Source organism: Rhodofomes roseus (assembly GCF_022264815.1).
Source record: "Rhodofomes roseus strain CIRM-BRFM 1785 chromosome Unknown C8Q71scaffold_16, whole genome shotgun sequence".
In the NCBI taxonomy this organism is placed as follows: Eukaryota; Fungi; Basidiomycota; class Agaricomycetes; order Polyporales; family Fomitopsidaceae; genus Rhodofomes; species Rhodofomes roseus.
The window spans coordinates 173,590-199,648 of record NW_025952972.1 but is presented as its reverse complement, the minus strand read 5'-3'; the positions used below and the strand labels follow the sequence as shown (position 1 = coordinate 199,648).

General features: G+C 56.1%; 5 protein-coding genes across 5 annotated transcripts; 3 read left to right on the top strand and 2 right to left on the bottom strand.

Annotated features, from left to right (window-relative positions):
• Positions 1 to 23: 23 nt before the first annotated feature.
• Positions 24 to 2,202, bottom strand: C8Q71DRAFT_770636 (uncharacterized protein). Its single transcript, XM_047924325.1, has 4 exons — positions 1,936 to 2,202; positions 553 to 1,885; positions 451 to 498; positions 24 to 397 (listed from the first exon to the last, which is right to left on the bottom strand). Exons 1-3 carry the CDS (start codon positions 2,149 to 2,151, stop codon positions 485 to 487), a joined length of 1,563 nt encoding a protein of 520 aa, XP_047776679.1. The 5' UTR covers positions 2,152 to 2,202; the 3' UTR covers positions 24 to 397; positions 451 to 484.
• A 403-nt stretch (positions 2,203 to 2,605) lies between these two features.
• On the bottom strand, positions 2,606 to 4,589 carry C8Q71DRAFT_156871 (uncharacterized protein). The gene is made up of 4 exons (XM_047916659.1): positions 4,513 to 4,589; positions 4,159 to 4,451; positions 2,773 to 4,105; positions 2,606 to 2,722 (listed from the first exon to the last, which is right to left on the bottom strand). Coding segments are annotated over exons 2-4 (1,554 nt in total). The 5' UTR covers positions 4,378 to 4,451; positions 4,513 to 4,589; the 3' UTR covers positions 2,606 to 2,720.
• A 340-nt stretch (positions 4,590 to 4,929) lies between these two features.
• C8Q71DRAFT_770630 (uncharacterized protein) lies at positions 4,930 to 7,201 on the top strand. The gene is made up of 5 exons (XM_047924324.1): positions 4,930 to 5,048; positions 5,125 to 5,385; positions 5,453 to 6,806; positions 6,872 to 6,946; positions 7,003 to 7,201. The coding sequence occupies exons 2-4, from the start codon at positions 5,143 to 5,145 to the stop codon at positions 6,886 to 6,888; spliced, it is 1,614 nt and encodes a 537-aa protein (XP_047776677.1). The 5' UTR covers positions 4,930 to 5,048; positions 5,125 to 5,142; the 3' UTR covers positions 6,889 to 6,946; positions 7,003 to 7,201.
• A 1,526-nt stretch (positions 7,202 to 8,727) lies between these two features.
• C8Q71DRAFT_849467 (uncharacterized protein) lies at positions 8,728 to 10,511 on the top strand (the record flags this gene model as incomplete). The annotated part of the gene is made up of 12 exons (XM_047926706.1): positions 8,728 to 8,949; positions 9,055 to 9,196; positions 9,249 to 9,275; positions 9,317 to 9,481; positions 9,528 to 9,552; positions 9,615 to 9,629; positions 9,677 to 9,698; positions 9,754 to 9,867; positions 9,932 to 10,106; positions 10,250 to 10,261; positions 10,315 to 10,346; positions 10,449 to 10,511. The coding sequence occupies 12 exons, from the start codon at positions 8,728 to 8,730 to the stop codon at positions 10,509 to 10,511; spliced, it is 1,014 nt and encodes a 337-aa protein (XP_047776676.1).
• A 10,527-nt stretch (positions 10,512 to 21,038) lies between these two features.
• Positions 21,039 to 22,213, top strand: C8Q71DRAFT_859691 (cyclin-like protein; the record flags this gene model as incomplete). The annotated part of the gene is made up of 2 exons (XM_047927679.1): positions 21,039 to 21,167; positions 21,221 to 22,213. The coding sequence occupies 2 exons, from the start codon at positions 21,039 to 21,041 to the stop codon at positions 22,211 to 22,213; spliced, it is 1,122 nt and encodes a 373-aa protein (XP_047776675.1).
• Between the last annotated feature and the right edge of the window lie 3,846 nt (positions 22,214 to 26,059).

The following is a 26,059-nucleotide window of genomic DNA, read 5'->3' as shown; positions in this document are numbered from 1 at the left end:
AGTCGTCGAGAGACGATCACGTGGTAGTTCAACGCGCAGTGCGCACCATCCTACGTAGAATATTTTGGCTGCACTTCAGCCCGGCGACCACTGGCAGTGTGGCTCGAGTGTATACGAGGGTCACTGTATATTATTATGATGCTCGCACGACACGCAAACGTCAGCGAGCAAGTTTGTGTGCAGAATGATGGCGCTCTGCTCGCAGTCTCCAGCCGTTCGGCGAGTCCGTGGCTTCGCTTCGAACCACGCGGATAGTAGCTACGACCGAGCTTGGTTGACACCAGCGAAGACACTTCATCCAGTGTCATGTACAGGTAAAACAGGCAAACATCTCAATGGAGGGTGTACTGAGGAAGTTGGTCGACCCCTTCGTCTAACACCGCATGACAGGCTGCGACTGCGACAACGTCACGTCAGTACATTTTAGCATTGTTACACAACAAGCCACACCTAGTACATCACTTCAGAATCGTAACCATCGACGTCACGCCCGCAATCCTATGCACGGAATCAGCAATGGGTGCGCAGGAGATAGCTAGTAGCACAGCTCACCAGTACTCTTTTCCCACTGAGACACGATCCATATACCTCTAAGCACCACCTCCACCGCTTTCCAAGGAGAATTCTCAAAACCAGGAGGAACAGCAATCTGTCGCAGGTTGGGGAAGATCGCGTGTAAAAAAGCGCCTATTTCCGCGCAGTCGCTGAGCATGGGGAATCGGGGTATTGTAATCCGTCGCAACGCGTAATTGCAGAAACCACCACCAGGCTTGACGCGAGCAGACACAGTGGCCCCAGCCGTGTCCACGTCGATCGCCAACTCCTGTAGCGAGGGGCAGTAGCGAGCGAGATGTGCGAGGCCGTCCAGCGTCGTCGCCGTCTGGGTCGGGGTGGCCCAGGGGTCTTCGACCGCAGTCATCAGTTGTAGACATTCGAGCAGCGGCCACGACATGGACATCTCCTTGACGGCCTCGTCGTCGAGGACGATGAACACCTGAGCGGTGACTAGTTTGAAGGTGCGGAGATGGTGGAAGTGGCATAGGGGCCTCAGAGACGCTGCGGTCAAAGTATAAATTACGTGCTCGTCGGGATTTGCGCTTTTGCCAATATCTATATGGATGTCATGTAGCACGGCATGGTTGCAGCATTGGCAGATGAGCTGCAATACACTGTGAAGGGGTTCAACGTTGGACGCGGACCGCGTTCGCAGGACTATCTGCCCGAGCTGAGGAAACCGGCAGCGGGAGAGGATTGCACTGGCAGCAGTCATGGGCATGATGAGGACTAGTTTCTTGAGAGCGTCAAAAGCGAGTGTTTGAGCAGTGCGCAGTCCTACAGCCTGGCTAGCAATGAGCACTTTGTCATCAAAGAATGAGAGGTTGATTTCCAGTTGTGAGAGAGCCCGTAAGGTCGACAGTTCAGCAAAGGCGTCAAGCGTCAAAGGCAAGCATAGGTTCACTGCTCTTAGCTTCTTGAGCGACGCCAAGACCCCGGCCGGGAGAGCTTCACAGTCGTGTGGCCCAAGGAAGCGCAGCGTCTCGATGTCTGGTGAACACTGTGGAAGCTGGAGCAACGCGAAAGGCGCGGTCTGGGAGGCCGCTGATTCAGCTTCCCAGACTTCGAGGCGGAGCGCAATAAGCCGTGGACCGAAGAGCACGTACAGAGAGTCGTGGTACTCGGAAGAGTCGCTGGCCACCCAGCAGATGTCTGAGAGATTAGGAAGCAATAATTGCGAAGGCCGCGACGAGGTCAGCCAGTGAAAGAGGTCGTTCGACAGAGCAAGAGAGAACTCTGGAGAGAACTCGAGCTTCCGGACCCGCCGCGCGTAAAAGTCGAAGCGTTCCCAGTCCTGTGGCCCTGTGGGCCTCGTCGGTGACTTAAGTTCCTAGAAAATTATGCACAAAATTCAATGAATAGGAAGCGACGCCCGCTCACCATTATTCTGCCTGGGCCAATCCCCGAGTACCTCCATAGATCACTTGGTAGAAGTTTCACGAGGTCACTGAGGTCCTCCGGACAGGTCCATAGGGTATCTAAGGCGTGCTCGTGGAGTGCACGGCATGCAAGTGCTAGTGTTAGGAGTGATTGTTTGCTGCGAATCTTGATGAGTATAAGGCGAAAGAGCTCCGGGATAAGCAGGGCTTGATGCATTGCGACTCGGACCACGGCTGAAGGAGGAAGGAGGAGGAGGAGGAGGAGGAGGAGGAAGCCTGAGGAAGTCCCGCCGCCGCCGCTGCCATAGTACAAGCGCCTGCGCCACTACCGGTACGGCGGGTAGTACCGCCGTAATTTGTATCTTTCTGGACACTTGGCCTCGTTGTTCTTTCCCCGCCAATACAACAGGCAGCATTATCCTACACATGAAAGCGAATCGACCTCAACTTCAACAAATGTCGGACTCGGGCGGCAGCCCTTGAATACCAGCGACGGTACGAACTTGAGTAGCAAGATCTTAAGAGCGGACTGTCGACCCGGAACCATGACCGAGTAAAGTGTCGACGTCCTACCGTCATCAAGACTCCCGCGTTCTCATCGCATGAGAGTCACCACGAGCGTTGCGCGTACGATATGACACTGAGGTCACCACACCCTATTGGGCCAATCACTGTTCCTGCCGTCGCCGGAGCATAATATCATGACATCGCACTAGTTATAGGTATATTATACCAGATGCATCGTTCCGGTACGCACAGGTGAAGTCACGGCGTTTGCGTGAACATTCCTGTACAGGTCACCGTCAGCTACGATAGCTCGACACGGACTCAGACTCACAGGTATGCTTCTCCCATCTTGAGGCGAATTGTAGCACCTCAAGTACCTCCACCACCGGCCTCCAAGTTTCGCCTCTCACCTCTCCATCGATATAGTTGATCTCCCACAGGTTGGGGAAGATTGCGTGCAAGAAGGCTGCTATCTTCGCGCAGTTACCGAGCGCGGGCGATTGATTGAATTCGACCGCGAGGAGTGCCCGGTTGCAGAAACCACCGCCGGGCTTGACGTTGGCTGAGACGATGGTGTCGGCCGTTTGGATGTCGATGGACAGCTCGTTGAGCAAGGGACAGAACCGAGCGAGATGCGCGAGGCCCTCCAGTGTTGTTGCGGTCGGAATCGCCCACGGGTGCGTCACCAAGTTCCTGAGAGTCAGATCTTCAAGTCGAGGCCACGACATGGCCATCTTCTTGACGCTTTCGTCGTTAAGAATGATGCACAGCTCCCATGTCATAATCACGCAGCAACATAGACGGCGGAAATCGCAGAGGCATTCCAGAGACACTGCGGTGATGGCTTCTCTACCCACTTCGTGAGGAAGTGCGTGCTCTCCGCTCTCTATCCAAATCGTGTCCAAGTGTGTGTGGTTACAGTGTTCGTGGATGAGTTGAAATGTTCTATCGAGGGATGTGGAGGCCGTGACGGACTGCGTTGTCACGTCTATCCTCTGGAGCCGAGGAAAGCGACAGGCGGACAGGAGTGCATTTGCAGCGGTGATGGGCATGCCGAGGGTCAAGTGTTCCAGAGCGCAAAAAGTCAGGCCCGGGGCGGTACGTTCCTCCGCTGTTTGCCCAACAATGGCTCGTGAGTGGCGGTCGATGTCGAGTTCCAAGTCCACGAGATTCGGTAAGGATGAAAGCTCAACGAAGACGTGAAACATCACCGACGCATGTAAGCGCAACTTCTTCAGCCGTTTCAACGATGCGAATATCCCACCAGGGATAGGCTCCCCATTTCGAGGCATGGTTACGGTTAACGTCCGGATGTTCGGCGACCGTTGAGGGAGGTGAAGCAATGTCGTGGAGACATTACCGGGAACCGGGCGCTCAGACCAGCGTTGGACATCCAGTTTGGCAAGCCGTGGACAAAAGAGCGTGTACACAGAGTCGTGGACTTCGGCCGGAACATCTGACGCACAACTCAGAAACGACAGATTGGGGAGCAGTTGATGATGAGGCCTTGATGAGACGAGCCAGCGAAACAGCTTCCCCGAGAGGACCCGAGATTTAATCCATCGGGTTGTAGCACGGAGGTAGAGTCCGCGTACTCTTCGAGCGTAAAGGTCGAAGCGCTCCCAGTCAACTTCTGTGGTAGGCCTCACGGGTGAACGGAGCCTCTAGAGGCGTTCGAATCAGCCAAATTGATAGCCTAGAGCAGCAAGATGCTCACAAGGATCTTCGGGTTCTCTTTTGAAACTCTCCATAGGTCTGTGGGTAGAACTTCAACAAGATTGGCCAAGCCGTCGGGCGAAGCCCATAAGCAGTCCAAGGCAGGCTCCTTAAAAGCACGGCACGTAAGCGCCAGTGCCAGGAGCAACCGTCCCTCGTCGGCATCGATTTCCCCGAATATTAGGTGAAGGAGTTCCGGGATGGTCAGGATTCTATGCATGGTGGTGTACGATGTGCTTGATTGAATCACCGATGACCTTCAAGGACAACAGGCAAGTATGCAGCCTCGGCAGCCTAAAAAGGCACCATAGTTAGCTATACTTGACTTCACTCTAAATTTGACAGTGGTGCTTACGACGTCGTCAACTTGAGCCGGAGACGGGTACCGGTCGTTCCGCGTGCGATGTGCTGGATACAGTATCTTGTGATTCGGCCTTCTGCATATGCTGGGAACACTGACAGAGGCTACGGCTCCGATATAGGTGGAGGAAGCTGGACGAAGATTCGGAGGACGCAGCTCTTACAGCGTCCTGGTGTTGGTATGTACGGTGTCAACTGTCAAGCGGTTCGTCCTAGTCTGACATCAACACCGACAGTCTAAGGAGTAGTCATACATATTCATTCCATCCAATAGCAGCAGTGGTCACTTACCGAGACTACAGCAGTTGTCAGGACCAAGCTGGTGACCACTCAACGAGCGAGTCTTTGAGGAGGAGGACTCCGAGGAGAAGGCGAAGTGCTGAGCGCTGAGCGCTGAGCCGTAGGCGCCTAAGTTGTTACTACCATCATTCGCTCTTCAGCTGCGCTCGACACTCGCGTTAATCTTCGAACAACCCTCGTCCCTGTACAGTGTACAAAGCAAGATACCAGAACAGTGCGGAGTTCGTTGTGGTCAGTACCACTACTTTGGGTCGGAGACGGATACAGAGCTGAACGCGAGGTTGCACTCGTGCGCTACCCATGGCAGCGGCCGGCGACTTGACGAATGGAAACACACCCGACGATGCACCGAGCTCTGACCATCCAGGAGCTCGTCCGCTTGATCGCTGGTGAAGTTTACGGCAAACATGCGTTACGCGCGCTGGCGCTCACATGTCGCGCATTCCACGAACCCGCCTTGGATGGCCTGTGGTTCTTTCCGGACGATGGATTGGTCAACCTTGTCAAGGTATTGCCAACAGACCTATGGGAAGTCGCGGGGATGTCTGAGACTGGACAGGAGACACTGGTGCGCGATGTTTTGTGCTACATAGGCCTTCATTGGTCAAGCTGACTATTGTCCGTGCTGCACCTAGACGGTCAGGGAGCCTACGAGGCCGACCACGCAACTTGACTGGAAGCGCTTCGACTTCTACGCACATCGAATCCGAGAACTTCGTGTCATTACAAATCTCGACAAATCGGAACTGCCTCGCACTCTCTCGGCGAACCTATTCCGTTGGCTTGTCTCTGCGCGGCATCCCCATCGCCTGCTGCCTAACCTGCAATCCCTGATATGGAAGGCGGAAGGAGAATCCGGATACGATGACTCTGCGTACATGCTTGTTGGACCACACCTCGTGAAACTGAACCTAGACTTCCGTGACTCCTGCGAAGTGTCCGACGAACATCCTCCCACTGTATTGCTTCGCTGTGCTCAGCGTTGCCCAGACATACGTAACATGTGTTTCGCTGCACCTCCACTGGCAGACGAAGAGCCTATCCAGGGTGGGGTCTTCGCTCCGTTCAAGATGCTGACGACACTCAAACTACGCTCGCCTCTGACACATGATGTTCTCGTCGACTTATCCACTTTACCAAATCTCGCCTACCTTCAAGTGGATCTCACTTTTACGTCGGACATCGAGGATGAGATCATTCTTCCTGGCAGAGTGGCAGTGTCATTTTCCTCTCCTAACCTGACTTTCCGCACACTGGTGTCCCTGGATCTCAACATGCCCGTGGATGTCGCTAACACGGTGATCTCCCCGTACCGCTTTCCTCAACTTCAAAATTTACACCTGAAAGCGGACCGCGCCACCAACACGGAGACCCTCAGTGAGACTTTCGAGCTCATTCGCGAACGCTGCGATCATACCGGGTTGAACGCCATAAAGATCGATGGTGGCGAGCATGCAGGAAGGGATGAAATGGGTGCGCAAGCCATCACCGCAGCGTCGTTGACCCGCTTGTGCGTCTTCCGTCACCTGCGTGTGCTCGAGATCTTCATCGAGGCATGCATCGTCCTCGACGACAACGCAGTCAAGGAAATGGCCAGGTCGTGGACCCAGCTAGAAGAGCTCTCCCTTGTGAGCATGGCCAAGTACCCCTGGACTACCCCGACTGCGATGACGCTGTCAGGCCTCGCACATCTCGCTCGGTACTGCCCCTCGCTGTGGCGCTTAGAAATCGATGTGGACACGGACCCAGCCACTGTTCCCGAGCCCGTCAAGCCCGGTGGCGGCTTCCGTAATCGAGTGTTGAAGCGGATCCAAGTGCCCCGGTGCCCCGCACTTGGTAACTGTGCAAAGACAGGCGCTTTCCTGCATGCGATCTTCCCCAACCTCCGGTGGATCACCGGTTCGAAAGGCTCACAAGCTCGATCTTGGGGATTAGTGCAGGAGGTTATCATTGGTATTCGGGTCGCGTCTGAGTGGGAAAAGGGTGCTGGTACGTCGTTCAATTCATCAGACGTGTTGCACTGCTAAAACGTGAGATGTTCTGTCAACTGGCAGGATCGCAAGGGGATTGAAGCTGACATTGTCATGTACGAGTCTTAAGAGTCGTGCAAGCTGCAGACTCTGTACTAGGTATGAATGCTGGTCAACACTGCGATGTCGTTGAGACTAATCTGCGGCGATGGTAGAACGAGCATTTCTGGATGAAGCTATAACAAATTCCTTGTTCTCGACTCACTCACGATGACCTAGGTACTAGAGTGACTTCATCTATGATATGCCGTGGAGAAATCCTGGCACAATTGTGTTGTTCTATGCGTCGATGACGAGCAGGTCACAGGCAGCTGATACCGTTTGCAACCAAGTCGAGGTGTACTGTCTACCCTTGCAAGTCTCATTGAATGACGTGAGAGTGGGCGAGCAAAATGCCTCATCTTATGTTAAGGCCTGCTTGCAGTATGTCGACCGATCGCGCGACCCCGCTGTGCTTGTCAATGTCAAGGCAAGACGGTCCGCGTTGACATTCTATCACGTGACCGTGTCCCGACGACTATCTTGAACTTCAATGAGTCGGTCGACGATCTCCCCTACCGACAGTCCTGGAGCCCATCGCAACCTACGCGAATCTGCATTCGGTCATATTCTCAAACGCCTGGCTGACAAGGTCTTGCGCGCGGAGCAGAGCGCTGAACAAGCGGAAGAGTTGAACACGTCTAGAGGGCCTCATTCGCGCGAAAACGGACCTCGCGTGAGGCCTGGAAGTCGAGATGTATTTGTCATAACTACGGTGAGAGGATTCTCTCTGGCACGGAGGCCTACGGAGAAATTGGGGCGAATGGAACTCGAATGAAACACCCTACGTTGGTCATGATTCACTCGTGTTCAGACATTGACCGCGTCAGAGTTTGTTTGTTTGTTTGTAAATCCCATTTATTGTCGCGTTAGGGCGAAGCCCTATGTAGACATGAGCTGCCGGGGTACTGTACTGATATAGTAGGTCAAAACGTGGGGTCGACGGGAACATTGGCTCGGTGTACCCCCGAAGAGGCCACCTTGCCGGGCGGGACGTGATTATCGTGTGAGGTGTATGTGGTATGTACAGTAGGGAGATTAGAGAGTTCGCGTTGGTATGGTGTATGTGCAGTGTAATGTGTTCTAGTAGAGTCCGTATTGAGATGAGATGAGATGGTAGGGGATATGTATAGAAGAGTGTGAAGAATGCACGCGTCGTGTTCGTTAGTCCGTCAGGTTGGGTCGTCTGTCCCGTTCGCGTTCCGCGGTAGGTCGAGTTCTCCGAAGGTGTTGGCGAAGCGGCCGGTGGCGTGGATGAAGCGGAAGAGTGGGCGGATGGTTTCGGGTTTCGATAGCAGGTGCCGGAGCGATCCTGCTCGACGACCTATTTCGCGGCGTAACCAGTCGCGCTGAGGGGTGTACTCGGGGCATTCGAGAAGGTAGTGTCGGACCGTCTCCCGGCGTTCGTCGCAGGCGGGGCACCTGTCGGTGTCTGATCGGCGTATACGGTGTAGGTGGTGGTTCAGCGGGGCGTGTCCGGTGCGCAGTTGGATGAGTAGGCTGGCGTGTCGACGGGGAAGGCCGCGTCAGAGTGGTACAGCATCAGCTATGCAGAATTCTTGTCGCGTTCTGGTTCCCGTTCACCCAGTGAACATGCACTCTCTTCAACGAGGGGTGACACGCCCGTAGACGTGTATGCTACTATGACAAGCATACAGGCAGCTCTAGCACTTAGTACTTAGTACTTGAACATCTGCCCGTCATTTTAATGTGGAGATCATTCCATTGCAGAATGTTGTGCTAACGAGACTACCAGTGTTCTTCGCCAATGCTTCCTGGTACAAGAAGAACGTCCTCGACGAGGCGAGAGGCTCGTGCGCTCATGGCAGGAATCATATTCTATGGGAGTCCGCAGATTGATCTTGCGTTCGCACGAGGCTACGACCCAGCCTGGACCCAGCCCTCGAAGAGTCGAACTCGCTAGCGATTCACGCAAGCAACACGAAGCCAGAGACGAATATGTTCCCTGGGCACAGCACGTACGCCGCCGAGAACAGACTCTGCTTGACCGTATCATCAAGGGCGCCGAGGTTGGGCAGTACTACCTCCTGCTCGGTCCCAAGGTATGCACTAAACCTATGTGCTGTTCACAACATAGTGTCAGAGCTCAAAGTTGGTCGCATAGGGTACTGGTACATAAGGGTACAATGATCCTCGACGCTATGCAGGCCGTCGAAGCCGAGGGTGTCGCGATATGTGATGCGCACCCAGACCTGGAAGTGTTCCGTCTGCGTCTTGGCAAGGCGTTGAACTACGAGTTCAATGAGGATACGCAGACCAGCTTGTTTCAAAGGCGTGGCCCTCGAGAGGGTACGTCGATCCACGACTCTTGTAAATTGACATTGATCTCACGGACTTCCAGCCGGACCATCACTGGATATAGAGCGAGGTCCGTCATTTGTGCGGCTGCCTCGAGGATTCGGCGTTCAGAGAGCACGTCGGCAGCACTCGACAAACTGGAGAAGGTCGCGCTGCGCTACGCACGACGGACGAGCAGGCCGTTCATCCTGATCTTTGCCAACATTCATTCTTCAAAAACGACGATGGCGGGAGGCAGATGCGACAACATACGGAAAGCTGGGCGGCTGCAGTTAGGTGTTTCATTGTTTTCTCATGGACGTGCTCACTCATATTGTAATAGGAATCCTGACAATGGTGTTCAGCCGGTAAGTATTGTCAATTGTATGTTTTCTCCCATGTCGCAGCGACGACTTCCGGCCTTTCCCAGTCATGCGCAAGCCCAGTGCGTGATTGTATGCGTGTGTGTGTCTGACTCCTCCGTTACTCAAGAAAGCCAGTAGGATTCAGGTCGGTGCGTAATGGGTGATACATTACGTAGCTTGTCCCTAATCGCAGCACCCGTCCAGCTTGTCACGGTCTCTGACCTGACCTTCAAGAATGCGCTCCGGGCCTCGGCACAGATGTGCCTCAATGCCAAAATTCCGACTGATGCGGAGGACCTCCACGATGCAGTATTCGTGGTGGGCAGACGGCTGTCGTACCTCTCCCGGGTGCCAAAGTGCGCGAACATGCGAACATGCGAAGCACATGCTGGCCGTCGAGAAGGCATGGCTGCTCATCCTCGTCGGGCTCATACCTGACTGTGATGACGACGTCGTGGACGAGCAGAAGTGGAGCTCGTGCTCGTGGCTTCTCCTGCGCGAGTTCGTCAAGCAGCGCCGCGAGGACGAGCGCAAGCGTACGAAGGCGCTTGCCTCCGGTCAGCTATCGCCCTAGGACCTCGACGAGCTGCCTCTCCCGAGTATTTTATTTTATACGTAAGAACTGCTCGTGTGGGGTCAACCGCGCTGTCTGCTGACCTCAGGCTATAGTACAAGTGTCGTCAGATCATGATCATTCCAGACTCTCTTGAAGGTGCGCATCATGCATGCGTGCCGTTCGCGGACTGCTAACTCAGCGTTCGTCAGACCTCGATCGCGCCAATGTCTTCGCCGTTGATGTAAGCATCTGCATGTGAACACGTCTGAGGGCGCTCTGACCCAGCTTTGCCACACCTCAGGCACATCACGACGTTATGCCTGACTCCGTCCTGCTTTTGCAGGCAGCACGGGAAGTCGTGGAAGAGGAGGGCTTCGATAATCTACTGGACAGGGTGCGGAGCTGAGTAGACGAGATCAAGAGCCTTCGTCGCACGAGGGAGTTAACGGTACGTTTTACTATTGGCCAATGTACCGGCCGCGTTTTCTCTTCCTGCCTGTGTCCAGGACGTTAATGATCCCTCTTCCAGCCTGTGTCCAGGACGTTAATGATCCCTCTTCCAGTTCAAAGACGTAAACGCGTGCGATCGTATCCGGCTTTCAATGGACAAAGGGGCGCGAGCTCGGTCAGTAGCTGATAGGTCTGCACGGTACCACGATCCCGCGATCCACTGCCCAAGACCACGTTGAACGCAATCTGCGATGCCTGGAGGACGTGCATTGGCCTAGTACGTTCGATTCCCTATCTCGTTGGGCGGTGCGTCGCAGTGTGGCCATTGTTCGGACACAATACATGCATATCAGAGGCCCAGCCCACGCCTTCCCCGCGTGAAGGGGACGGAGAGGTCTATCGTTCCTGTCACCGCGAACCAGTGAACTTCTGTTGATTGGTCCGTCGGCCACTGATAGACGCAAGAAGGTCATTTCACGGCTCGACGTTGGGAGCGCGGATACCGCTAGAAGCCTCACGCACCCGCGCGCCTCCATTGGACGAACTTTGTACTGGCAACGCAGCATTGGGTCGTCTCACGGTTGAATGCCAGGTGTAGTCGCTGCTCCACTATTTGCACGCACACCGACATCTGTTAGCGACTCTATAGCTTGCATAGGGCGGATCTTCGCTTCCTGTATCGTGGGCTGTGGGCCTGACCGTCCTGCAGCGGGATGCTGTACGCCCAGTGTATCCCACGTCGCCCGAGGAACGCTGGACCGAGTCGGGGCAGCACAGCAGCACAGCGCTCGAGATTTGGGCGCTGGGTGTTCGCCCTTGCGCTCGACAGTCACGGAGTCGACATCCGACATCCAAGAAGGATATGCCTAAGGACGCGAAACGCTGCACCCGCGTCTAGCAATGGCGAAGGTTCGGAGCTTTCCTTTCTCTAAAGCACCCGCTGCCGGGGGGTCAGCAGATCCTTTTCGCGGCTCTAGACTTGCTATTCAACGGTTCTTAGCGCGTGCTCTTGAACAACTCTGACATCGCTCTACTGGGTTTAGGTGCGGTTACTTCGCCAATAGATGTGGCGGTAAGTGGACCACTAATGATGCTGGTGTCGCGTACCTTCGTACGTACGACCAGTCTGAACAGGCCACTTGAAACAGTTTTGTGGTTATGCACATGAGAATGGAAACCCGGTACAGCTTGATAGGATGACTTCTGTGCTTCGTGGACACGTTGCTATCGTGGACACGTCGGCTTCCTGCACTAGAGGTTAACCCGGTTGACGGATGGACCGTTCTGTTTAATAGACGGCACCAAGCCGGCGGTCCGTGCCTGTCCGAGCGCACCCTCCCAGTACCAGAACGGCGGCTAGTGCAGGGCTGAACAGTGATCATCAAAACTTGAACAAGGACTGCCATTCTGATACAAAATGGTTCCTCTACACCGTACACTTATGAGCCTTTCATTGTTCGATCAATAACTGCAAGGACACAGCTATAACCGTTGCAGATGGCCACACCTATCCAGCATTGTACGCTCGAGCCACATGACCAAATGTGATGCCACCGTTCACAGGCATATCACAGACCGGAGGTGCCCAACGTCCTCGACTGCAACTGGAGTAGGACACATGTAGGTTATCAACTACACATAGCGTGGAATGGTGCAACGAATACGCATTCTGTTCAAGTGCCAGTAGGCATACTGGGAGGCGACTATAACTGCCACAAGAATGAAACCAGTGACGCTTGAGCGAGTCGCTGGGCCAAGCGCCACAGCCAAGGCAAACGACTACAGTACTAAGCCAGAGGAGGTACAAACCGCAATGATGATGGTGGCTGACAACTTGATTGTGGCGTCCGCGAAGCCCAGCCCCGACTCGGATCCTCGGGCAGGTCTACTAGTACCAGTACGGAAGCTATCTAATCGATGTCAGGAACGCGACTACTGTATAGTAGTTGCTCGGGATCGACTCGCCACCGACTTCTATGCGTAGCTCGAAGGGCACATGCGGCCGAAAGTAGGTGTATATAGATGAAGAGAGCTCGTCGTACCCCTTCACTAGTAGGCATCATATGTATAGCTGCCAGGGCCACGCAGCTAGGCCGGTCTTCGCGGATCCTAATCGCTCAGTAACTTGGGCATCCTTCACTTTGCAGATCATGATCAGGGTATGGACCTCGGCACGGGGGAAACCTGTTAATGGGGCCTATCCGCGACATTGCGAAGGGCGCCCTTCTTTCCCTCCGTGTAGTACCCCGTCTGTGAAGTTCAAGAGCACGTACCAACCGCGCGAAGGGATTCTAGCAGTCCGAGGACATGCTTGACCACCTTCGATGCACGTTCCTCTGTCGCAGATCTTGCCTTCTCCCGCGAAATGGACCGATAGGTCGCGTATGCTTGGAGTGTGAGGGAACAAGTAAGGTCCGGCTCCGACAGAACAAACAGGGTCCAAAGAGTTGCCCCGAAGGGCGAAACTCGCTCAGGAGCTGCTGTATGCCTGCCTTGTAAGCCACTCTTCTAGCACATACTTTGCCTCAGCTTGCGCGCGGTATGCTTACAGCGAGCATCTCAATGAGGAAGGACGATCTGCGACGATAAGTCAGAACGTTGGGAACAGATGGATAAATATGGGATAGGATGCACCTTGACAAACGTGGGTGACGTCAGCGTGTCGCGGACCTTTGGGCATCCCCAGTCCTGCTTTGTGCTGTCTCGATCGTCTGTACTGGCCCACGATTGGTAGGTGGTCGCGTCATCGTCCTGGCGAGCAGATGGCGCCACAAGCTCGAGGCTACTCAACTCCCGCGTTCTCGCATCATGGAACGTACGATAATATGGTACTGACTGACCACCATGTGAAGACAACAGGGCTCCAGCGAAAACGATGAACACCTGTCTATGCTTAGTGTGAGCCCGCTGACTTCGTGTGAGCTGGCGAAAACGAACCCGTACCTATACAAAGGACTGACGATGGATACCCTGCCGAGGAATCGTGCCGCTTGGACCGTGAGGTCGCAGGACGCATGAGACACAATACAGGACCTTTGTCTTGCTGTCTGAGACAAGCCGATGTCGACTGAGACGCTGTCCCTGTTTCTGGATGTGTTGAGTTGGGCTACTAGTGTTGATAGCCCCCACTGACACCCACCTATCCAGCGCCTATCATTCGCAGGCGTTCCGTAGTGGACATGCAAGAAGGCGCTTGGAGGCAAATGAACGCCACAAGCCTTACTCGGAAGGGACGCTGGGAGTCTGGAATCCCCGCGGCCCGCCTTCGCGCCGTTTCATGAAAATATCGTGTCCACCACGCGCGCACCCGGGGTTCACACACCCGCGGAGGCATGGACGCACTGCTTTACACTCAAAATCTTCAGCACAGTACATCCACTACAAATGACTAAAGATGGAGACCTACGGCGACGACGTCGAGCGTATGCACCAGGCAAAATTTAGACGTCTGAAATGAAATGGCTGCTCACGATCCGCCTGCGGGTGGAGTCGATTGTGATCTGAAGCCAATCCTAGGACAGATCTGCTTGTCGGACTCAACGGGGTCAGATGCGGCGAACGTGGGCACCCCAGACCCAGAACTGAGTCTGTCCCTGCCCCTCGGAGCACGCACAGCTTTCCGGAGCACCGCGCGAAGTTGGAGTGCGGAGCCTATGCTCCAAGACGGTTGGTCACTGCAAGACTGCACGGCACATGAGCGATACGAAGCTTCACTGTATTCGAGGATAGAAAGACTTCAAATGTGATGGAACTCACAAGTAAGTTATCGATGGACAGGGTAGCGAGGCTACTCCCGCCTTGCGCAGCACCTAGCGGAGATGCGTCTGGTCCGTGTCTCGTTTGACCCGCGGACAGAATCCCCTTGCAGTCTTGGAGACACGTCCGATGTCGTCTCCGTGGCCACCGGAGCATTCCTTCAACGCTGCACGTCGAACGACCTCGGAAGTAAGATTTGCTGCGTTGGTCAAGCTCCAAGATGGACAGCCTGAACTTATATGGCTTAGCAATTTCCGTAATCACTGACATGTCTGCTTACAGTCTGTACCTCGCTCCTAAATAACCAATGCAGCGCTCCGCTGTGGGCTTCCCGCCCCGGGTCAGTTTGGTGGCGCAGGATGGTCCGGTCGGAGGCAAATCAGTGTCACGCCGTCACGGCAAGTGACTCAGTGTGACTCTTTGAAGATTGCGGAGGCTGGGGACGAGGGTCTGGTTAGCGTGGTGGAGGAAGACGAGGAATTCGGTGTCACTTGCCAGATGGACGAGGCCTATATCGAGGGCCTGCACACACTTGACGCGGATCTATGTGACGACGTCAGAGGTACATCCCACTTGGCCAGTAATGCCGGCAACAAAGATCTATCCCTGGGGGTCATGCTGATTCGGCGACCAGGGCTCCGGGGCTTCGTCCAGCGACCTGTGTAGGAAGGATGAAGCGAAGGTCGACGATAGAATCCGGAGTCAACAAAAGAGCTATGTGTATCTGCTGAATCACGGAGGTAGCAATCGACATCACTTTTCGGAAACTTCAACAACAGAGAACGCACCGAATCCGTACGCCGTGGGTGCAAAGGCATGAGTCAATGAGGATTCGAAAAATACGAAGGAGGACAACAGGCGTCTGTTGGACGCATCATCAGAAAGTCAAAGTCAATTCTAAGATGCTGAGGACGGGGTTATGACGGAAGACTGGGCACCCTATGGCCAGCGTCGCGCCGGCATTGGTCATGAAGATAGGACTCCTGTGTCGTCAACCTTTCCCACTACATGCCCAGTAAGGAGTTGCAAAAGCAAAAGCAGGACAACGCGATATAACGCTGAGGAGAGCACTGTGTTTAAGCGCGGGCTGTATCCAGTCTGACGCCTCATTTCACCGATGCAACCCGGAGGAATGAATGCGATCGCCAGTTGCATTCGAGGTGACGAGATGGACGGAAAGACTGCCACGCACCTATCAAAGAGCAAAGTAGACTTCAGTCGCCGTCCTCCGTTGTACCACGATACAGATGTATCCGCAGTCGCTACGTACACAAGACGCCGGTGCAATGGTCTGCTCCAGAGCCTGTCAGTGGCACGTTGACATTTCACAGGCGGATCCAAGAATGCATCACAACCCGAGTCTGAGAACATATGACGGGCGTTCGTCAACGCGCCGCACACGGAGATCCTGACATACGGGCATGCAAACCGCAGTACGCAACAGCAAACTGCCACATACACCAGCGCGAATCGCAGAATCGAAGCGGTCGACGGAGAGATCGAGCGCGACGCGACCTCATTCGATCACGATCAGGGCTCCGTCCGAGCACGCCGGAGGACCTGTACCGTGCTCTATGTGAGTGCCCATCATGCCTCCGTATCATTGCCGTGCGCCGCCGTGACATCATACATCAGTCTTCAGGACACCATCATCGAGTTCCAGTCAGCAAGCGCGAGGGTTCGAGATGCGTCGGGCGTAACTTGCTTGTGCGGCGCACGGTGCCGAAGTCTGGAGGTTTGAACAGCGGGTGGGCGGGTGCGATGAGGTCGCGGTCACATTGCGACCACCTGTGGAGGCCATCGTATGCGTTGATGGGACACTGACAGTGATCGTCAGCGACGTGCATGCTTGGCGTATTGGGAACACCACGGGAAGATATCAGTAGCCGGGCAGCGTAGGCGAGTGTATTTGAAGAGCGGTCGCATGCGATAGTGATGCGACACGCGAGCACCACAACACACCAAGCGATCCTGTATCTCTGTGCAAGCGACAAGAGATACAGACGTCACTGCGTACGCACCTCTAGGTCTGATCATGCTCGCAAATGCACATCGTTCTCTCCGAGGTTATATCAGTTGGCGCGCGAACTGCGGCGGGACGGTCCTTGAAGTATGATGTGGCGACTGTCGGAGGGTAACAGCTCGTTCAATACGCGCCTGTCTTGCACTGCATTCAGCATTGGAGGTCGGAATGATGGTGGTGGCGTTGTGCGACTCACCAGAGACTGCCCGTTTTGGGTTGCTGCCCAGTGCGCCCATTCGAGACATCGGGCCGCAAGCAGCGTCTTCAACGCCAGATGTCAGATCATGCACGCTCGTGACTCCGAGCTGTCTGTGAGGAGTTGCGAAGTGTATCAGTTAGAGTGTGCCACGAGAGCCGGAGCATGCCCAAAGACCATGTCATACCTACGACACAGATTGTAGATCCGCGACGGCCAGGTGTCCTATGTACCGTTAGCTGGCGACATGCATACACAGAATCTCCAAGGGCATTCTGCATGTGAGAGAGCCTATCAGGCATGGCGAATGACATCACCCGATTGCACGGAGAGGTGTCGACGGCTGTGTACGAGACAGGCGTCCGTGCGAGCTGCGTACCACGACGTCCGAGACGTGAACACGACTCTGCGGCCGTCTTTGACTTCGATGAGACGTAAGACAGCATGTAGCGATCAACGCTCGTCGTGCATTGTGTGACTTGAACGACCATGACCTTACGCGTCTCCCCGCGCGTTCATGGCAAGACACCGGCCAGCTCAAGTTCCTGGGCGTCCCCTCTCAATGAGTAGACCTGACGTCACGCGCGGCCAATGCGCGGTTCTGCCCAATGGAAGCCACCCTCCACCCGATCCCTGAGAGTCTGAGCGAGTGCCTCTCAGGATACCGGGGGACACGACTACTCGGGCACCCGCACTATGTCCGTCGGACGTGGCCACCAGTGACGCGAGTTCGCCTTCGCCAGTGATGGGCGGACGGAGTCGGTGCTGTATGTGGCAGTTGGCGAGTACGTCCCGCGCGCTGGAGCAAGTGCGGGCTCGCCAGCTCATGATCATCACCTGTAGGGTGTTAATGACGGTGGGCGGGAGAAACCCCGGGACGACTTACGGAGCCTGGGTACTGTGGTGGCTGATGAACCCTGTGTACATTGACCGCCTGGGGCTGAGCACGAGCGCCGGCGTCAGCGTACGTAGGCATTAGCGTAAGTTACTCCGGGGAAAGGAAGAGAAGAAGCTCGAACAGATGGCGAGGAGGCGGCCACCGAAAGCGGTCCGACGTTCGATGGGCGGTTGCGTGCCTACTGGGAACGAGCGATGAAGATGGAAGGTACTCTCGAGGCGGCGCCACCAGCAGGATGTGAATGATCATAGAAGAAAGGCGCAGGAGAAGTGTTTCCGGGAAACAAGAGTCATCCGCAGTTCCTTCCGAATGCAGTCTTCCACGGGATCTTACGTCCGTGCCTCTGAAACTAGGAACCGGTGGAGGTGGATACGCTATGCTGATCGTGTTTGACACTTCGATACTGCTTGCTAGGTATAGTCAAATTCGGCCTGCTTGGCTGTCCGCGCGCAGAGAGTACGAGAGCCGCAGCAGTCATATGCATCTTCCGAGGACCCTCGATTGTGATGAGTAGGACAGCATGGCGCAGGCACGCTTGGAACAAGGTGGTATGGGCGCGTGTGTCGATCGACTTGGAGCACGGCGAATCACTCCAATACGTACAGCTGCTGGAGTCACACACAAATTCTGGGCAGCGAACGTCAGCAATCCACACCGAAGGTGCTGGACTCAGAAGGAAGCAAACCAGGAACGGGACTAGGAGAGGGGTCAATAGGTGGCGGTGAAGCCTACTTAGGAGGAGCAAAACTGCGCATAATTTGAGTCAGTAGAAGTCAAAGAAACAAAACAGAACGGGAGAACAGTACCTGATCCGAGGGCGGTTGTACGTATGCCACATTTTGACGGTCTGGACCTGCCGTCTAATAGGCCAAAGCGCATGAAGTCGGTCCTTGCACAGAGGTATGTTCCGTCACTCTGTGAAAAGATATTTCAGTACGGGGACTGAGACGAAGTATGGGAAGCACATCTAAAATGGGCCTTATGGCCTCAGAGGGTACTAAGTTGAGTCAAGGCGATGTCTTTCGACGCACACTTACCTCTTGCCACGAGACGTGCGTTCCCCCCGTCGTTCCGCAAAGCATTCCTATGTAGGGCAGGGATGGGGGGGAACCGGGGTCGTATGATGCTGTAGTAATGAGTAGTCTAGTACGTAGGCCCATGGGTCGCAATGTTGTAGCTAGTGAGCGCTGGCACCGTCAAGAAGTCGAGACGCGCGTGCGCTATCGGCCGGTGGCTAAATGGACCCCCCTCCTCCTCCTCCTCCTCCTCCTAGAATGCGTTGCTCCAGAGACGCGATGCTGATCCTGATGGGTGTATTGCTCCCTGGGTGCAGTCAAAATCGGCCTCCTTGGCTGTGCGTGCGCAGACCGCCACAGCAGAAGTACGCGTCTTCCAGGACAGATAAGACAGATTCCGTGGAACAAGGCTGGGCGAACGTTACCTTGTCCGTAGGTTGCTGTTCGTATGCCGCATCTGAATGCGCGGCCCGGGGTCGCTTGACAATAGGCCAAAGCGGGCTGAAGGGAATCGTCGAGTTAGGTAGGAGTGCGTCATCTGATCAGTCCCGAAGTGGCGAGCAATTGCACAGCTCTGCATTCTTGCGCACCCAGCGGAAGGTAACAAGCCAAACACATACCGAATAGAACGTCCGCATCCGTACACAATGCGACGTCGCACCGTGACAAAAGTGGCCGCGTGCGTCCGCGAGCTAGCGCCACCGTAGCGCCACCGCGACTGTGACGAACCGCCGGCTATTGTGCCGCATTTGGGCGGTGACCATACACAAGTGTCGCGCCGACGCGAAGCACGAAATTTGCGATGACAGGGCCGTCGTCCGCTGATCGACGCTTTTCTTCGATGTAACAGATGCGGCGGCTCGGGGCGCCAGACAGTCTGAGATGGTGCCGATCCGAGGCCCGTCGTTGTGTCGGACTGGAAGGAGATGGGCCTCTCCAAGTCGAGTAGCACTTCACCGATGCGGTGCGCCGTCACTGTCCCTCGACACACCGTGCCAGTTCCAGTGCGCGGACGTCCCGACGTGATATGATGGCCACCATCAGTCCCCGGGTGATTGGCGGGGCCGCAAGCATGCACGGTTGCGAGAATGGGGTCGTGCGAGTCCGGTGGGGCGTGCTCGCTGCCAACGCCGCATCACAGAGGCACGCACTGACCAAGGCTGTGCGTCGCGGCGGGCGGTGAGAGCGCCTGGACAGAACTGGCCGTCGGTCGCATGGCCTCGTTGGGGCCTTCCTATTTGGGAGATGTCACGGTGGACCGCGACGGTGGCTGAGATGGTCCGCCACAAGCGCGTCGAGCGGACTTCGAAACCTCTCTTGCCTCTTACGCTCGTGCTTTGGCCTCTCGTGCTGATCGGCACGGAGAGTTACGAAATACAAGCGTGGACGAGACAAAGGCCGCGTGCGAGGGGAGTCATTGGTCGCGAAGGTAAGCCGCATACAACCACCCACGGACAACGCCTTGAGGCAACATTGATCTTCGCGCAGCCACAAGTATGCATACGTTCTTGTGGAATGACAGAATGAGATGGCTCGCCTTCTCGTCGTAAGGTTATATCTGCTTTGTTCCTCCGCTGAAGCGTTACACCAATAGGAATGTCATTTCCATCCTTCTCTCAGTGGACCGGATGTGTCAAAGTCTCCTGGGATAGAAGTTAGAATGCGGCTGGACGTCGACCACCGAAGGTGGCCTGGTACAATATTAGGCAACTCGTAGGCGTCCTACAAAAGTAGTGCACTGCGAGGTATGTTCTGTGCTGACCGCCGTGGCTACTGACTACAAAGACTTTGCTGCTCCTGCCGTCCGTGGCGGGAGCCTTCGAGGTCCTTCCGGCGGTGGCCGCCCGTCACAGGCGTGACTATCCCAATCGGGAGCGGCCCCAACGCGGGCAACCGGAGCTTAGACGCTTGGACGTTGGGCCGAAACAGCCTTCCAAGGCGACAGCGCCTTTGTGCTCGTGCTTATATATTGCTGGCCAGTCGCTCGCGAGAACGCCGTCAAATTTCCCCGCCCTCCCCTCCGTCCCCTGCCGCACGTTCTGCACGTCGCACTCTGCGCCCGCGACATTGTCTGTGCATTGACTGGATAAGCCTGCCCGCCGCCTCGAGATAGGGTCGCGTTGCGCCGCCACGCCAGTTCCGCGCCGAAGGCTCAAGTGTTCACACGGTGAGTGTTTGTTGCATCCCTTTTTCCGGATGGGTCGGTGCCTTTGCCGGGCACGAGGCGGGCTGGCGCCTGGGGCAGCGAGGCAGGGGCCCGCACTGGCGACTGGGCTGAGCCGATAGGCTCGCGTCTTGCCGGGCACGCGGCAGGGGTCCCACAGCGCGAACTGTTGCCTGTCGCCCAAATTCGCGAGAGCAGTTCTGATCGGGCAGGAGCGTGATGGGGTGCCACCTCTTCGTTTATCTGCCTCGCCTCTTCCCAGCGGCCCTTCTGTCGCCCATGCGTCAGCTGTACGCACGCCCGCCTGCCTGAGCCCTTCCGACGCTTCTATACATCGCTATACCCCGCGTGCTCACTTATATCCCACCAGCCTCTCTCCGCCGCCACCGTTTGTCGCCCATCGCCACCGCGCCTACTCTGCTACTCCATCATGGCCGCTGTCTCTGGTCCCTCTACCGCCCGCCATCCCTCGCCCTTCCGGAGAGCAAACAAGATCTCCTCAAGACCGCCCCCGGCGCCGTCGAGCGGTAGTAGTGGGCACAGCGCGCACCACGGAATCGTGAGTGTCTCCTGACGTAGCAACGACTCAACCAACTCACCACTCCTCTATAGCCCGACCCGTATTACGGGCACGAAGAGACAGCAAAGCTGTGCGGAAGGTTCGTGACGCATTTATTTGCGTGCCCCGACCTTCCGCCGTTATCCACCGCCAACCCGCCAGCGCCGTCGCCGCCCCTCGCGCTGTTCATTGCATACGCCCTGCATCGAACGCGGCTCCATACCTCCGTCACTTTCGCCGCCCTCTACCTGCTCCAGCGACTAAAAGCCCGATTCCCCGCCGCTCGCGGTTCGTCAGGCCACCGCCTATTCATCTCCGCCTTCATGATCGCCTCTAAAGTTATCTGCGACGACACCTATTCTAACAAGTCGTGGAGCATCGTTGGCCAGGGCATGTTCGCCCTCCGCGAAGTCAACCAAATGGAGCGCGAGATGTGCTCTTACCTGGAGTGGCAGCTCAATATCGAGCCGGGAGCGTTGAAGGAGTTCGAGGCGAAGGTACGGAGAGACTTCAAGGGCCAAGGGCCATACCCAACGTACGTCCTCCCCACCCCAGCGCCGACACCAGTTCCCTCGACGACACCCTACGGTGCCACGTCGACTGCAACGCCAAGCTTCGCCGCACGTCCGTCGACGTCGCCGCCAAAGCCCACCCCCATGCCCGTCGACACTCCCCCAGCGTACCCCAGTCCGCCGACAAGCCCCGACACGCCCGACACGCCCGAGCAGTCGTACTCGACCTCGACAAGTCCGGCCTCGTCCGCGTCGCCATCGACGCCACCGGGGTTCGTCGACGCCAACATCCGTATCGCCTCGCACAGCACCCATGGGACGCCACACGCGATCGAGCAAGACTCCGTCGCCGCCGTCGTGCCGCCGCCACTGCGAAAGCAGACGAGCAAGTCGCTCTCGCGCTCGAACACCCTCGAGTCCATCCCCACGAAGGAGTCCCCTTCGATATCGACGACGTCAACCGACCACTCTTCGACGGCGAAGAAGGCGAAAGGGCAGGACTGGTACGCGCACGCGGTGCCGTGTGTGTGGTAGAGCCGTCCGGCGACCTGCCATGTCAGTTTTTCCTCATGCTTGCTTTCATCCAACTGGCCGCCGCGCATTCGCTGTCGCGCGTGCGGTCGCTGTCATTCCCTCTCCTGGACACCGTGCTCGAGCATAGGACCCTCTTGCCTCGCATATTGCTGCATCCGGTTCGTGGCATTTCTTTCTGTCGTCTCTTACATTGCTCCTCGTACCCCGCCGTCACGACCCGTTTCATCGTGCATTGTTTACGTCTCGCATGTCGTCCGCGCCCTCTATAGTCTCTCGAGAATATTTGCATGTCACTGTATCATTACCATACAAAGTAGCTTATCTATAGTTGTACATGGTCTCTGCTTAGGGCACTTCACTATAGGGCAATCCGTCTTCAGTTATATAGGTGAACATAGGCTGGCCGTACTAGTGTTAACGCGCTGGGAAGAAAAATATAATGAAGCTAAACACTGCAATTCCTGTCTTGTGTGATGTTCGAGAGGCCTTACTTAGCTGCGTCCAAGGATTGGACTTGAACAGTCTGTGCGCCGGTTGGGCGCCTTCGTCGCTTGCCCTCAACGTTCACCCCGTCGCGCCCGCCGTTGTCTCTCGCTTTGCTCTTTTGCCGCTACGCGGGCACGCTCAGCAAGGTCGTGGCCGCCCCCGACCGACATCAGCGCAACTTCTGTCTTTCTCGTCCAAATCCGAGTCTGGTCGAACGCGCGACCGGCGACGACCTGTTCAGATCTTCCAGCATCTGACCCCCAGTCAGCCCTTCCTTAGCCTTAGCCCGTCTCCCTTCCGCCGGACCCTCCGCATGCTCTCGCTTCACCGTGCGTGGTTTCCGGACGCATATGGCCGGGCGATCGTGCGGTCAACGTTCAACAACGCGCCCTTTCCTCTCTGGGCTGCAGCCGCGCGGCTGCTTCTAACCTGGGTTGTTTGGCTCGGCGACCCCTGGATCGAGCGCAGACAATCTATCGCGACTCGCGAAAACCATTGGGCTGCCGCGATCGCGCAGGTCGTCGTCCGATAGTCGGCAAGCGCATGGAGGGCGCAGTCGTCGAGGCTGACTGGGCTGGGCGGTCGCGGTCGTCGGTGAGTCTAAACTGCTCTCTACGGTACACGCTGTCACTACAGGTCGTGCTGGGGCTCCGCGCCTACATAGGTCATGCATCGAGCACGGAAGCAGTTCTCGTGTGCTCAGGGACCTCGGAGTCAAAGCTTCCGCTGCGGCCACGGGCCTTTGATTAAATTGTCGTCGAGGCGTCGGTGTATCACGCCCTATCACGACACTTAGGGGCTGTTTAGACTCGATCTACTTGCTACACGACGGCTCTCTGCTTTCGGTACGCCCATGACCACACCACCCAGGACGGCGGGCACCTTACTCAACACTTTGACAGGAGCCTGGGCGTTAGCACTCCGTACTTCTGTGGTTGGCCGGCGTCATGAATTCAGAGAGGTGCCCTCTGGATGGCCGCCGCGGTGCGTTATCCAGTCAGTGTGCCGCTTTGGACGACGTTGAACCGCAGAGCCTCTCAATTATGCTATCCTTGCTATCCCTGTGCGGCGAAGTGCACGTTCGTGCCAGCCATTCATTTCGGCGGTAGTTCAGGCCTCAGACGCGAACTGGACGCATTATGATCATCCACACATGCATTCTTGAAGCTTGTTTCGCGGAACCGACGCAACCTCAGACTTCGAGGTCAATGATCCCGGTTCCCAGTCTGCTGTCAACATCGCCGTCCAACTTTCGTGGGTTCCAATCAAGTTCCAACGCTATGACCTTATGCAGCCGTCGCAAACCCCTTTGCCCAGGCTGAACTCTCGCACTCCAGCCTGACGATTTTGCTGCCAGGACGCCTGTGTACGGGCCCCACGGCGCTCGAGTCACTCTACGTTCGCGGACCTGCGGCGCAGTCCTCTGCAGTACTTGGTGCCTTCGCCCCACTGCCCATGCAAGCGGCTTTACTCCACTCCAAGAGAGTTCGCCCTAGCCAGCTCCAAGAAGCTGTGTACTGACGCGCATACAGTCGCATATGGTAGACATGTCCTGGACTGTTTCTGTGACCCCGTGCGGACTCCCGCGAGCTGGACGCCGTGATCGATGCGCGACGCTCGCAAGGTACGTCAACACAGGTACACATATACGCCCCTATTCTCGCTGTCACTGTGTCGGAGGATTATCGTCCTGCTGAGGCGCCATATCTTCGGCCATCGCACCACCTGCCGATACAGTTGTCCTTGTGCGCTGACCTGCGCTGACCCGTGTCTTCAGAGCTTATGGACATTTGCCATTGCCGTCGCGTGTCGACAGCTTGTCAAGGTACGAATGTTTAGCTGTCGCGTTCGAAGATGTTTATGCTGACTGGGAAGGTATCAATTTTGTCTGTTGACCCGATACGACGTCGGACCATTGTCGAAGTCAGCCATGCCTCGGTCACTTTCGTTGAGCCACCTTCTGCAGCATTTTGACCACGCTGTGCCGAGGACATATTTCCTAGATACTCTGCGCGCGACCTCAACAACTTCATCAATCGCTCCTGTCTCACCGGGACTGCCACAGCATATATCGTTCACTCTCGGCATGCCATAGCCCCCCTGTATGTCACTGTTCAAACGTTCAACTCGCAGCAACGCATGTAGCAGCTTGACATCCGCATAATCCTCCAACCTGCCTCTAGCCAAGCGGCGGCATCCCGCCATCCCCCCAAACGCCGGCCGTCGTCAACGGCGGTTGCGTGACGACTACTCGGGTTTGTCGTGCATCTGGAGGACAGACGCGATATTGGAATTTTGTGCAATTTTGGAAGGTCGAGAGCCACGTGCTGGGCGTGTAACTCACCCATCGGAACGCGGCAGAAGCGTCTGATCATATACGCGACCCGACACGGGCGCGCGCCCACGCGATCCGGGGATAGGCTTTCCAGCTGGCGCAGGCTGGCTTCTTGTGTACGTGTTCGCGGAGGCAGGGGAGGATGCATTTGGGCAAGTCGCGTCGGAGCCTCGGGTCGGAAGCTCTCGTGGCTGCGATCATAGGCCAGTTCGTCCTTCTCGGATTTTGAACGCGGCAGAACCAAACGTAGGTGATACGGGGCGGTCCGGTGTCTCTCTCCACCAGGCTCAATGCTCTATCGGTGGTCAGCTTACTGCAGGGTCCAGACAGGGTGAGACATCGATTCTCCCAACGTGCTGAGTCTATTGTATGGGAGACCATGCATTACGTCGTGAAGTTGGTCTTCGAAGACTTCGGTGCGTCTGAGCCCGAGCTTGAGCTTTGTGGCGTCGTGATATGCCGTGTTTCGGTGTTCAAATCTGACCACTAAAGTTTGTTGTAGCAGGTCCGAACACGGAAGGTGGCAAGATGACTTGTGGTGGCCCGAGCGCCGTGGCTGAAGTCAGGGCCGTCTTCTAGCTAAGGAGACAAAGCTGAGTAGCAATTTCTCATAGGTGGTGGGGACAATGAAGTCCGCGGTTGTCACTGATTGACACGTTCTTACAAGGTGAACTTGATTGGCCTGAGTGCCTGGGAGGGATCAACACGAGGAAAGAGGTACGCTGGGATATTCCGATATTCGTTGTTATTGATGCCATACTACGGCGTCATTTCCACGCCTGTCGCTGAATCGCTTTTGGAGGGCCGCTTTTGCCATGATAGCGGACACGTTACGAGTCGCAAACATCAACGGACATGCACGGCACGATTTTGCGGGCAGTCCTTCAGACAGCTCGCGTCTGATTTTTGACTCGGCTGCATAGCGCCGTCGTGGCCATGGGGTTGCACGATTCGTGGATTTTTTCTACCCCGACATTTGCATCCGTCTCAATGGCAATATGACGAACCCAAAAAGGAGAGCCTCT

What these genes read in the sequence shown, in the direction of transcription:
- C8Q71DRAFT_156871 (XM_047916659.1), bottom strand. Translation starts at nt 4,377, where the DNA reads ATGCATAGAATCCTGACCATCCCGGAACTCCTTCACCTAATATTCGGG. An exon ending in AAGAGAACCCGAAGATCCTT is followed by an intron (nt 4,106 to 4,158) that starts GTGAGCATCTTG and finishes GAACGCCTCTAG; the next exon opens with AGGCTCCGTTCACCCGTGAG.
- C8Q71DRAFT_770636 (XM_047924325.1), bottom strand. Translation starts at nt 2,151, where the DNA reads ATGCATCAAGCCCTGCTTATCCCGGAGCTCTTTCGCCTTATACTCATC. An exon ending in TTGGCCCAGGCAGAATAATG is followed by an intron (nt 1,886 to 1,935) that starts GTGAGCGGGCGT and finishes ATAATTTTCTAG; the next exon opens with GAACTTAAGTCACCGACGAG.
- C8Q71DRAFT_770630 (XM_047924324.1), top strand. Translation starts at nt 5,143, where the DNA reads ATGGAAACACACCCGACGATGCACCGAGCTCTGACCATCCAGGAGCTC. An exon ending in AGACTGGACAGGAGACACTG is followed by an intron (nt 5,386 to 5,452) that starts GTGCGCGATGTT and finishes TGCTGCACCTAG; the next exon opens with ACGGTCAGGGAGCCTACGAG.